This window comes from Brienomyrus brachyistius, unplaced genomic scaffold (genome assembly GCF_023856365.1).
Source record: "Brienomyrus brachyistius isolate T26 unplaced genomic scaffold, BBRACH_0.4 scaffold71, whole genome shotgun sequence".
In the NCBI taxonomy this organism is placed as follows: Eukaryota; Metazoa; Chordata; class Actinopteri; order Osteoglossiformes; family Mormyridae; genus Brienomyrus; species Brienomyrus brachyistius.
Genome location: NW_026042346.1, coordinates 1,258,654 through 1,272,412, shown reverse-complemented (window position 1 = coordinate 1,272,412; position 13,759 = coordinate 1,258,654). Strand labels below are relative to the sequence as shown.

The 13,759-nt window shown below is 42.7% G+C and overlaps 1 protein-coding gene across 1 annotated transcript in view; it reads left to right on the top strand.

The window, feature by feature from the left end:
- LOC125726389 (lutropin-choriogonadotropic hormone receptor-like) overlaps positions 1–13,759 on the top strand; it is a 51,200-nt gene that overhangs the window by 21,755 nt on the left and 15,686 nt on the right. Inside the window, exons 2-3 of the mRNA XM_049002718.1 lie at positions 8,286–8,489; positions 8,723–8,794. Coding sequence (XP_048858675.1) covers positions 8,320–8,489; positions 8,723–8,794 — 242 coding nt within the window. The 5' untranslated portion in view covers positions 8,286–8,319. The remainder of the gene's footprint in view (positions 1–8,285; positions 8,490–8,722; positions 8,795–13,759) is intronic.

The following is a 13,759-nucleotide window of genomic DNA, read 5'->3' as shown; positions in this document are numbered from 1 at the left end:
GTTTACTTTCTTCATGTTCAATTCAGATACTGAGCAATTTCAGGCTGATTTCTGGTTGACTGATCATTCTTTGTTATTGCACTTAATTAAACCTCAGACGTCATAAGCAACAATGAAAATGCTCCTCCATAGCTTTAATACCTCAAACATCATGTCCACGATCTGACAACGGCTGAAATCTTGCGGCTGACATTTATCTGAACGAACTAAAGGCAGATATATCATGAAGAAATCGATGATAAATAACGATGGCATCCAACAGCCGAGTCAATGGGATATGGGGAATGTATTCAGGAGATGGGATGCACCACATAGCAAACGTTTCGGGAAGACAGGATGGGTCTGATGTGACATTGCACATGAATTAGTTCTCTAATCGTGCCGATTATAGGGAAAAATTGCAGTGTATGTTCAATAGTTCACTGATTATTTGGGATGAACTGTGGGTACATTTAACCGGCCTCGTCCATCTTAAAACATTCAACAAACTGAACGTGATAGAATGAATGGGAACGTGTTGTGTGAGAAAAAAAAAACTAAAACAGCTCGAGACACAGCTGGTCTTTTTCTATGTGACGGGGACTGGGCTGTTGTAGGGCGGATGGATATATGCTGATGTCCGGTGTTTTTATCTCATGGGACAAATGCATAAAATGGGACAATACTGGCATCATGGATTCCTAGGTCTCAAGTGACAGATGGTTGGCCTGCTAATCTCGTGTAAATGGTCGTATTGAGGTCTGCCTGTTATGTACAGATAATTCATTCATAAGATCATTAGCACATTTTTCCAGCTGTTAATGTTCCATTTTCATTTGAGGGTTTTGGCAGATTTATTTGGTATTGTCTCATTTTTCTGGAATGAGTAACAAATTTCGTTGTTAAGGTTCCTTAGAAGTTTCTTTATTGATCATGACCAGCTAATTCTTGTATTTCGCAAACCTTCATTCCTCATAGTATAAAATTAGACTGCTTCCGGTTTCAGTGGCACCTAATTGGTCCTTTGTGACAATGTGCTCTAAGCATCAGCGGCTAATATAATCATGGCAGATAGGAAGCCTCTCAGAGTCGGCGTGTTCAGCGAGAACCTGCTTTGTGTGCATCTGAGAGCTGTGCTTCTGAGAGCTGTGCATCTGAGAGCTGTGCTTCTGAGAGCTGTGCATCTGAGAGCTGTGCATCTGAGAGCTGTGCATCTGAGAGCGGTAGCTGAGCTGCCAAGTCTGTGTCATTTTTTTGCCATCTGTTTGTGTGGATTGTGCTTGTTTTTGTCTGTTTATTCTTGTGATGCCCCAAATAGCTGATAACATAGTCTGTGTACTTGTGTGTCCTGCTTATGTGTCTCCCGGGTGTGCATTCAGTATGTCCCGGAACCTGAGTCCACTCAAGCATCCCATACCGAGCCTGGCACCCCTCATCAGGACAGCTGGTGATGTGTTGACAGGTATGAATATTGAGGACGAAGTAGCACCAAGTCAGACTCACAGGGCGCATGAGTAGTTGAAGGTGACGGAGCTCATGGAGGATGCAAGTAGAGTGGGCAGGAGTAGGATAGTGATATTTCAATAATCATCATGGGGAAAATCTCTCTTTACTTACCCCATCTTGCTCTCCATAAGATACACGTACACAGGTGAAAACAAGCTTGGGGGTCATAGTGCAGGGTCAGCCAGCATGCCACACCCACGGATTTGGGGCTCAGGGGCCCACAGACATGTAGCTATATTGCCAAGGGTGGTGTTCAAACTGGTGACCTCACGATCACAGACACAGAGCCTTGTCCCACTGCTCCACACTCCGCCCCCAGACAGTAACAGACACTAAACCTAAAACTGGGAGACTTTCTTCCATAGCCCCATTACATTTTATCTGTCACTCCCACCCCCCACCTTGCCCAGTGCCCAGACACACCGAATAGGCTGCCAAGACACGTCCTCACTGAAATACCATCTCTGGCAAGCAAGTCAGCCCGTCCCCTTAAAACAACTAAACCTGTCTGCGATTCACTTCCCTTTATCAGGACGGTAACTGGCTCATTTCCGCGCTACACATTCGATTCCCCCCACATGCACCACTCTAATGAAGATGATTGTAAGAGCCGTAATGGTGGCTGACTGCCGCCTCTCCCTGGTAGCGCTGGTGACCCCAATGGTTTGATCAAAGCCATCGTTTGAATCTCTGGCCAGGTCTGCATTTCCTGCTGCCTGTAAACTGCATTTGAGGATAGAGGCGACGAGGCAGAGAGTCTTAACCAGGCCAAAAAACCCTCAATGAACTGTGAAATCACAATTTGTTGTGTATGTATTGGCTAACATCATAGTTAGACTGGAGAGTGACACCCGGATGCCTTAGCTTCTCCTCGTCCCCCACTCTCCTCTTCTGTCCCTCTCCTGCAGTCTTTCTCCTCGTTCCTCGCTTGGCATCAGTGCCTCCCCAGCCACTCTTTCTCTCATCCTTCGCTCGCTGACAGGCTCTTAGCATGACCGATGCCTTCTGACGGGATGCAAATTAATGACTTCCTCCTCGTGCTTCGCTTCCATCCATCCTCCCTTCTTTGAGATGAGAAATGGGCCAGTGCCATCTGATGCTCACTACCCATTGTTTATAGACTCTGGACAGTACCATTACTCTCTCTCTCTCTCTCTCTCTCTCTCTCTCACTGCTTCTTTCTCTCTCTGTCCAAAACATACTCTCCTGTTCATTCCTCTCCCTCCCTCCAACACTCAGTCCAGTTGATTTGAGCTTTACTTTAATTGTGTCTGTGTACCTGTTTTCGTCAGTGTCCAGACGGAGAGAGTACTTTGTTCAGCAGAAGACAGAAATGAACTGGAGTTTCCCCGGACCTGGAAGTAAATCCCCTGACCTTCCATTGCTGAGGCTTACTGATAAATTATACTCATATTTTATGTATGTAGTGGGAATTAAATAATTAGCTTCATCCAGTGTAAGGCAAGCTTTGCCATTGTGCATTTGTGTAGCCGTGTTTGTCAGTCTGTGTTCTTTGCGCAGTGACAATAGCAACCTCCGATTTAATTTCTTGAATTTTTTTTTACTAGCAAATGAACCGTTATCCCCAGTCCCGTGTTGATGTTACCTTTCCAAACACGAAAGCGTAATGACTTGCCAAATGCTATAATTAAATATTGAGCAGCTGGAGTCCAATTAAGAGACCTGAAAATGCAAAAAGCAATCAGTGAATCATCTTCGTGGTAAAGCAGTCTTCTCCTGGAACCCCAGCAAAGCACTGTGACCTACAAGCTCCGAGGAGACAGTTTACAGGCCTCCGATAAGGCTGACGTGGATTTTTACGTCAGCCAGCCAGCATACAAGGCAACACACTCAAATAGACCACAGCACCTTTAATTAACTTTCTGAGACGGTTCCATGCCTAGTTCCAGGTCTAACCTTTATTAAAGTCACCTTTCTGTTCAGACTCTAGAGTACAGGACCTTTTTCAAATCAAGTGTTCCTCTTTTAAGGTGCTACTGTGGTACCTTAGATGTGCATAGTTCGAAATGATAATTATGTTCTTGTTCCATGCAAAAGGGTTGGCCGTCAGGTGCAGCCCATATCAATATGGCCAGTGGCGCAGGCATTCACAGACACAGAAAAGCATTGTCGAGATTTTGTATATGTTTAATTATATCTGTATAAACTCATCTGGTGCTAGCTTGTCGGCTAGCTAGGCTGGCGTATCGTTAACTGTTTTTGCCTTTAGAAACTATTTTTAGTGGAACATTGCTAGCTGGCTAATGTCCTGACACCGATCGTTTTTCCCCCTTGTGGTACATGGAATCCGTGCATTGTAAGTTTGTTCATTATTAATTTGCAACAGTGATGGTTTATACTTTGATATTACAGAGATCTTAGAGTTTATTCGTTTTATTTAGTGTTTTAGCTCCATGACAGGGACGTTGTATAAATAGGACAAGGGTGGCAGAGCCTCAGCAGCGAAGATGAAGGGGAAATGAAGGGGAATGTGTGTATGAAGCAGAAAGGCGGCGGAAAGGAACTGTAAGTGTCACCAGTTTGGCTTTAGCTGAATCAGCCTGTAAACCAGCACAGGATTGGGATAGGCAGATGGGGGCCGGGGGTGGGGGGGGGGGGTGGTATCAAAGCGTGCTGGAAGCGGGGGCTGCGGTGCAGAGCTGACGATAAAGTCCCAGTGTTTGAGGTTAGAGCAGCAGGGTGACCGAATCCTGCACGCAGCTTGTCACAAACAGGCGGCTCCCCAACCGCCACTCAGATTAGCTACCCAGAGCTTTGCAAGACGTAGGCCTGTGTTTTCCGCTATGGTAAAAAGACAAAAAAGACTGTCCTTTGTTGTTTTATCTACCCTTGACGTTTTAAGTCTCTGTGTATTCCTCAAATATACCTTTTAAATTCCATTACTTTGAGGAAAATACAGGTACAAATTTTGCAATTGTGATAAACTAGAATCTATAAACTTGGTCATTATTAAACTTGCATGTATCTACTGCATTTCTGCAACATTAAAGCCAGAATGATCCTTTCAGTTTAACTCATCAATTTAATAATTACACGAAGGAGAATCTTTGACCCAACCTATCTGATCTGAATTTTGGGCAGGAAAATTAATCGGGGACCATTAACACAATGCGTAACGCTTTACAGTAACTGTACTCTCATAACACCTTTATAATGCATTCGTAGAACATTCATAAGCAGCTTGTAACGATGCCTTAACATCCTAACACACCTTAACAACTTCAATGTACATTCATAACAAACATTATATGATAATAGGATGTCAAGGTAGATTCAAATGCTGCATATGAATATTCTATGAATGCATGAATACGACGTAGATACATTATGAAGGTGCAGTTAATGTAAAGAGTTACCACACAACATATTAATGATTCACATACTATAATCTGATGGCCCAAATAACAGAACTTACTGAAAATCCAAATGTTGTATGTCATCAATTAGTTCTATAAAGCAAAGATCATATTTATTGTGTCATAAAACCGAAGTAAACAAACTGAATATTACCACTCTACATTTTAAAAACTTGCTTCAAAGTTGTTTGTGTCTAAGCACGTTAACAATCAAGGCTCATCTTTAAGGATTCTGCCAGCGCACTATACATTCTCCATAATGTATAATACAATTACTATAAGCGAGAATGTGTTGAGACTTCAAGGGGGACGTACTCAAAGGTTTATCTTTAAAGCTGACGCTCATGTTCCAGAGATGGAGATTTCAGTGGCCTGTACTACGAAGCGGGGTTACTGGCTTATCAGGGTAACTTTGCGAGTAACTTGATGACATGTGGTGTAACTTCGCGATTAACCCGTACTATAAAAGGTGGGTAGGTTTTAGTCGACACATGTTGCTATGGCAATTTACGCTAAGTCTCAAAACTGTTCCGAGCAGTTTTTGTTCTTGGTTAAGTCAACGTTTCCGCGTAAGCCAGCCCTATATGAGCACCACCCCTCCCACTACAATTTCTCCGAAGACAATGCCGGCGTACCTGGATGATCCATACCACATTGGCGTGCGAATCGTGAGGGGCTCTATCTGTGAATATGTATGAAATTGAATGTCATATAATCTGCATACAATGTAATAATTAATAACTGTTAGAGAGAAAGTTATTCTGAAAACCCAAGAAGTGTGCATTGTTCCCTGTTGTCCACTGATCAAAGCACACTTCACTAGGTGTGCCTGTCTTGTCTAGGTATTAACCCATTTATGTATTGTCCCATTGCACATTATGCGGATACATTCGGACATTCAAAATTTATTAAAATTCGTACGTAAAGCATTCTGGGAAACAAATGGGTGTGCAGCAGTCGCCATGAGCCCAAAATGCTGAACCACCGTGTCATTACAGTTGAAAGAACCTGTAATATTAGCTAATACAATTTGACCAAACTATGAAATGGTTTAAAGCGCAAAAATAATCGGTGTGCATTGTTGTCTGTGTCCTGGAATTCACAATTCTGTCATTAAAAACACCCCACCTTACTACTGTTAAAAATTATTAAAGCCCGAAAACTTAATATGGAATATGCGGCTAACTTAACCGTGGTTACGGGTTGCTAGTCATTTTCTCACTACACATATGCTTCTGTTTTGTCCTGTTGTAAATCATTTGTTTGTTAAACAATGGCTCACCTTCTATTAAGTGTAATATGAACAGACACCTTTTTCTTATTAGCTGTAAAACATAGAAACACACTATTACAAAGGTTAGACAAAACAAATCTTTCATAATGAGTATAAATACATATCCCTACCACTTGACATGATTTTATATTTCATCCTGACTTGTTGCCATGTACGCTTTCCAATACTATTGCATTTGAAATCTGATCAGTTAAGTTATTGGTAACATTAGGTTTCATTATGAGTAACATCACAGTAATGGAACTTTAGGTAGCATTACATTACTTACAATAACAGCAAGTAATAGGTGGCTTCTGAATTGTGTCGCATCTGTGAGCCTCGGTATTTATTAACAGTATTTCAATTATTTTCAGACAACACTTCATAGTCTAATACTCGGTTGTGAGATATTTTAGACCACGTTTTATGACCATGAAAATGTACTTATGCTTTTACTCGGTCGGCAATACGTTGCCAACAGGCCTGCCTGCTTTTGTTGGCTGCAGTGGAGTCGGACTTTCAGCTTTCAGCGTTGATTTAAATTCTTCATAACCCTGTATAATTATCATGCAGTCTTCCTACGTGAAATATGGAGATCGCGCCATGACCCAAACGGTGACTTGCGCTGCCGAACGTGCTCCATTTATGTGAACACGCACAAACTCCAATGCAGCTAACGTCGATTTAACAAATCAACTTTTTAACTGTCGTCGTAGTACTGATTAGCACCGACTGAGACAACATGAGTTTGTCAACCCAGCATTCGCAAATTAACTCCAGGTTAAATCTGATTTGGTTAAACCCCCTTCGTAGAAATCCAGCCCATGATTTAGTTTCAACCAACCAGTTGAGTACTCTGTGACTCTTTATACTCAACTGTTTGATTGAAACAAAATCTTGGGCTGGATTTCTACTCTCTGGACCTGAAATCTCCACCTCTGTCATGTTCACATTAAGTAGTTTGTGCAAAATGGGCAGGTGATTAGGCAATAATTATTATTGATAACAAAAACAACAATAATAATAAAAATAACGGTGATGGCTATGATGTGGGTTTATTGTTTGTTTAATCATCTCTTCTGTATAAATTCCCAATGACGTGGTTTCATGTCCTTCTAAAAACCAAAATAGTCATAAAGTTAGACGGTTATTATTTTTCTCAGCTTCTCGCTAACAGCCTGAAATAAAACCCATAAACATATTGTAGAGTTTCACTAACAAGATAAACGCTGTTTTTAAACAGTCTCAACCTGAACAACACACTGAGTAAGAGAAGGCTAACTGAACACCCAATGAACAGCTTCCATCAGTGGCACCAACCCCAGGTTCCTTCTGCCCCCTAGGGAGACCTCCAGGAACAACAACAAAAATAGCCACAATAATTAACTATACCGCTTCCAAAGACTAGAACACTACACTATGAAAGTCAAACATCTGAAAATGTGCAGGCATTCTGAACTGTATTAATCACCATACGAATGCTAGATGCTGGACAACATGTTCTGTGCTTGTTAAGGGATGAACATGGACGTGAACCTCTTGGTAATGAAATCCACGTCAAATTCTGTTACCATCCTAGATTATCCCAGTAATTCTGGTACTAACCTGTGCAGTATAATGGGAAAATGTAAATACACTTTTTTATTTTCAAAATAAGTTTAATAACAACATAAATTATTATGTATACGGATGAATAAAGATATGGTGAAAAGGGATTGCATCAGCGCATGTGCACTACAAAAAGTTCAGCCCATATGCACTAGAAAATAATGCCAATCTCCTGTCTAAAGCGTTATTAGTCCAACGTCTCAGTCTGTCCTGCGGGGGGTTGATCTAAAAAGTGCACGCTGATGTGATTGAAAACCCTTTTAACGATGATCCGAATTTAATTTCGGCTATGTAAACCCTTTAAGCCCTGAGGTATATGCTTGGCTGTCCAGTTTACAGTATTTGTAACAGCGTCTCCATCCCTGTCACCGCGTGTCGTGTCTAGTGACGTGGAATCGGAGATCGCAGTATTACCCAGATTGGGCGGTAGGAGCGCAAACCGTGCGCAACAAGGCACTTCCAATTGGTCTTGTCAAGCACCGTATCTAAAGTGACAGCAACTGGCAACTTTATTTATTTACCCATCCTCCACCCACCCCCAGCTGATCGAAGAGCAGGAAAGGGAAGGTTATCGGTATGGGGCTGCGAGCAGTGTGCCGATTAGTCGCCCTGGGTAGCCTTCTTCAGATATCCGCTTGCTGGACCTCTCCATGCCCGGGCATTTGCAGGTGCACCGAAGAAAGTATTCGCTGCACCAAGGAAACTCAACTCAGCTCTCGGTCCCAATCGGCGCTCCCTACCAGTCTGTAAGTACTCTGTACATGCAAAGAGATCGAACTGCTCATCATGCAAATCAAAGTCAGCTATGGACTGAAGTGAAATCACTGAAATCTATATAATCTACAACTTGTAATGACTGATTATCTGTATTTGAAAGCCACTTTTTTCCGCCAATTTATTTACATCTCTTGATAAACCACGCGATACAGGAAACGTTATTATCTTGTGAATCAATGTGTTTTCTCGTGTTTTGATGTAGAAGATTCATCCACCTACCCTTTAAAGAAGTTAAGAGCGGGTCTTTCAGAGGACTACTTAACGTGTCCAGAATGTAAGTTCATAAAACAGTTTGGAACGCTTTGACAAAGTTTGTAGGTCTTAGGTGATAATAATAATAATAATAATAATAATAATAATAATAATGTTGCTGTTTGTAAATGCTTTGTAAACATTGTAAGGGTGGACTCGTATTTTTACAGCTACAGCATGTATTAAAAATAAATTCATTTAAAAATTCATTCCTATTGATGTGGAACAGTACAAAACAAAGTAGGTCTGCCTTACATAATCAAACTGAGTGTGTTGTGTGTGTGTGTCTTAGATAGGTTAATCTACACAATGGAAATGGATGTTATATTGGTCTGCTGGTTTGATTTTGTGCATCGCCCATTGATCTTGGCTGATTTGGACTAAATAAATTAGGGTAACAAAAAGTAGATCCATTGGTTTGACAAGCTTCCTTCTGGGCAATTCTGATGCATGATGGTTAATGAGGCTTTTTTTATCACCATGTGGCAATACCAAACCCCAGAAGCATCAGTGCCTATGGTGCTTGCATTTTGTGCCACAGTTGGAAGTGAGCTTGTTTTGTAGTCCCGCCCATCGCTCACTCCCACCCTTATCAAATTCACATATCTGCAGTTTAATCATCTTTTACAGTTCGATGCTAACGGGTACAGTTGCCAGTCTGCAGAACAATAATACTTTTAGGCTACAAATTGACATCCTTTTCCACCTCTTGTAGCGTGAGTGTAATTACAGCATAACTTCTATTGCAGCGAGACACACATTCGAGTAAGCCGTACTGAACATGCCCCCTCGCTCTGGCCGTACAGGAAGATTTTCTCCGGTCAGGGTGCCCACATAGCAATAGGACATCTGACAGGTTTTTAATCTTGTGCTTCCAAAGGGAGGATCGCTCAGCTATGGAGATGTGAATGTTCATTCTCCGAGGGTAGGAGTGATCTGGCATCTTCTCAGGAATTTCAAAGCATTTTTCTTCTTTCCATTAACTTACCAATATAGTGGTAATTTCACTGTGCATCTCAGATTACTATTATAAAACCATCCACGAGACAGGTCAGCTTGTCCTCTCAGGTTGGTTTTGTGCGATGTTTGCCATCTGTAGTGTCATTTAATGAAATATTCACGTTGCCATCACTGAAAACGTACGCTCCCCTAAGCATTAGGGCTTTATTTGGTCTTTTAATTGCTTTTTCGTATTATTCCTCAGTGGTATGTTCTCTTCATTATGGGTTTCCTCCCAGTCGCGTGTTTCAGATCGTCCCCATCGGGTGTTACACTGAGGACAGTGGATTCAGATCCCAAATTCCCACACACAGCGAGTACAGATGTGTGCCTAAAGTTCTTGAGGTGCTTTTTCAAGGCATTTACTGTACACCGAGAATGGTCTTACGTAAAACAAGGCTGTGGGAAATTGGCCGTGAAAAAAAATGCATGTTTCACAACAATTGCTATAGAATAGTGCAGTTTTTCCACCAGATCATGGCTGGGATACAATGCATTCGTGGTACACTGAAGTCCAGGTTTAGCTATTTTTTTTACAAAGCAATATGTCCATTCAAGTCACTGGACAGAATTGAAATGATTGAATTTTTTTTTCATACACAGTATAAATAGCGTCTAGCAGCAGAACTGGTCTTTAATCAGCGTTGTTGCTGCTGTGTATCATCACATATAAAGTTAATTTGTGTTCTTGCTTCCATTCCGACTGACGTTGCTGGAGGACCCAGAGACCCTGAACGCTTTGCCTGGGATCTTGCGATATTTCAATCAGCAGTTATCAATTACACCAATCATATTATGTAATATGCTAATTAGGGTGCACATATTTGCATGATAACTATACCTGTTTTTTGGGAGCCTGCAGCAAACGCACCACGATGACGTTGCATAGATCAATGTATATAATCCCAATGTAAGGTTTGCCATGTGCCATGTTGAAAGAGCTACTGGACGCTCCCTCCTGTTGACTTACTCAACCCTAAGTGGGTCTGTTTACCTTCTAGCTTCACCTTTGGTCACCTTCCCTTCTACCCCTAAGCCAGAAACACATCAAATCCCCACAGTCTCCCAGCTCCTCCAGGGTTTAAGGGGGCTGAACGATGACCCAGAAAGCCCTCCGGAATCTGTGCATCCTAATTTGCATATTAACTCATATGATTGGTTCTCAAAGACATAGCTAAAATATAATGAGATGCACTGTATATAACCAGATATGTTGAGCTGAGTACAGTGACCAGTTTCACCCTTGGGAAGGCGCCCGTCCCTCCCGGACGGTACGTCCTGGAGATAGCACACCGACTGTGTCCCGCCTTCCTCTGAGTCCTGCCTGATTAATTAACATCCTTCCGCCCTCTTTGGCTCACACTGACTCCTCTTGTAAAATAATCCATTGTGCTGACTGCCTGTAATGGGGGAGACCATTGAAGCACAGAGATGAAGTTCAGCCTCTGCTTATGAATCCCGACCACTGAACATGGCGCATGAACTGTGTCCCAGGGACAAACTCCTCCCTCCCCTCCCCTTTTCAACAGCACAAATTTTGTTTACAAAGCCTTACAGGACTGAAGAAACACACAGGGGGGGGGGGGGGGGGGGGGGGAGCAGGGGGATAACACGCTAATCCTCCGTGTTCAGGGTCTCTTGGTCCTTCGGTCCCAGCTGGAACATAAGCAGAAACATGCATTGACTTTTATACCTGGTAAGAAATGCATTCAGTAAATGACTGCAATTTATTAGTAAGCTTAGCACTACACCTGAAGTAATGAAAAGAACCCGGTGCTAATTTCTAACTGGTGCAGCACTACATCATCAAGTGAAAACTTGCACTTAAAGTCCATAAATGAAAGGGACATAAAAATGTCATTATCGCACCCATTACAGAGGAATAAACAAACATCATGTTCCATTTAACTATACCATAATGTTAGCACACCACCATGCGATTTCTGGCACCCTATATTAAGATTTCAGATCTACAGTTCAATGTTTTGTTAGCCATATGCGATACCTGCTTGAAAACACATATTCATTTACCCAGTACAAAGAACAAAAGTATTCAAAGAACAGTAAAAAGATGATTTGTTGAATTTGTAGCGAGTGAAACAGCACACTTGCTTTTCCTGAATCCAACAAATGCACTTCCGTATGTAACAGGTTTCTTAAAGGCCATTTTCCCTTCCTGCTGCTTCACGTCAGTCCATTCCTGTCGTGCCGCAGCCCTCGTGTCACAGAGTAATTAGGCACAGAGTCTGTACTTCACCTTCACCGCAGGAGAGGGAAACATACACAGCTTCAGGACATTTTCCATCCATCCATCAGTCCATCCAACCATCCACCTTCTAACCACTACACTGGTCAGGGTCATAGTGGAGGAGAGGAGGAGGAGACAGAGAGAATATGCAGACCCCATACTCACAGAGGAGGAGACAGGGAGAATATGCAGACCCCATACTCACATAGGAGGAGACAGGGAGAATATGCAGACCCCATACTCACAGAGGAGGAGACAGGGAGAATATGCAGACCCCATACTCAGAGAAGAGGAGACAGGGAGAATATGCAGACCCCATACTCACATAGGAGGACACAGGGAGAATATTCAGACCCCATGCTCACATAGGAGGAGACAGGGAGAATATGCAGACCCCATACTCACATAGGAGGAGACAGGGAGAATATGCAGACCCCATACTCACATAGGAGGAGATAGGGAGAATATGCAGACCCCATACTCACAGAGGAGGAGATAGGGAGAATATGCAGACCCCATACTCACATAGGAGGAGATAGGGAGAATATGCAGACCCCATACTCACAGAGGAGGAGACAGGGAGAATATGCAGACCCCATATTCACAGAGGAGGAGACAGGGAGAATATGCATACCCCGCACACACAGGGCAGGAAACGGAGAGAATCTGAAGACCCCGCACACGCAGGGCAGGAAATGGGGCAGTGTGTGCCTGTAATCAGACGGTCACCATTTAAAACCCAGCCTCTGCGGGTCCTTGAACAAGGTTCTTAACCCCCAGCTCCCTGGGTGCCCCTCTAGGTGGCTGCCCTTCGCGGACAACTTACTCTACAACAAGCAAGTTGAGGAAGGTGTAAAAAGACAATAAAAGTATCTATCATTAATATGCAGACCCACAGACAGAGAGGTGTCAGACAGCAGTACTACTCACTGAATCACCATGCCATTGACATTGTTTTATAAACGTTTTACATGACAATTCTGATACGAATCTCATTTTCTGGTTCTGAGCCTTCAGTGGAGACGCTCTACGTTGCCTTTAATGCATTTGAGGTAAAATGTGGTCTTCGGTATAGAACGGGGAACTTACCTGTACTTGAGAGGTGGACATCATGATGCTTTCCTGAACATCAGTTCTATTAAGTTTGTTCAATTGAAATATATGTTCAGAATCATTAATAGATTCTTTCTTGTCCCCCTTGTTTTAAAATGCATTAAATGCATGTTTTAAATTGCATTTTATGTTCAGTTACAATGAATACGTATTTAAGTAATTAAAATGTTATACATTTCTTAAAGGCAGCTTGGTGGCGCAGTGGTTAATGCTACTACCTTCACCTCTGGAACCAGGTCTTCAGCCTCTGCCATGGCTCCATGTGTGTGGAGTTTGCATGTTCTCCCCATGTCATCCTGGGCTTCCTCTCGGTACTCCAGTTTCCCCCCACAGTCCAAGAACAGGCTAAGGTGAATTGGCATTACCAAATTGCCTGTAGGCATGAATGGCGTGTGAGTGTGCCCTGTGATGGGTTGGCGCCCCATTCTGGGCTGTTCCCCTGCCTTGCGCCCATAGTCTCTGAAATAGGATCCGACTCCCTTCTGACCTTAAATAGGACAAGCAGTTTCAGAAAATGGGTGGATATATTTCATGTACTTGCTCTTGTAGCTTCTAGGACACTCTCCGGACCCCCATGACCCTGAATTGGACAAGTGGGTATAAAAGATGGATGGATGGATGGATATT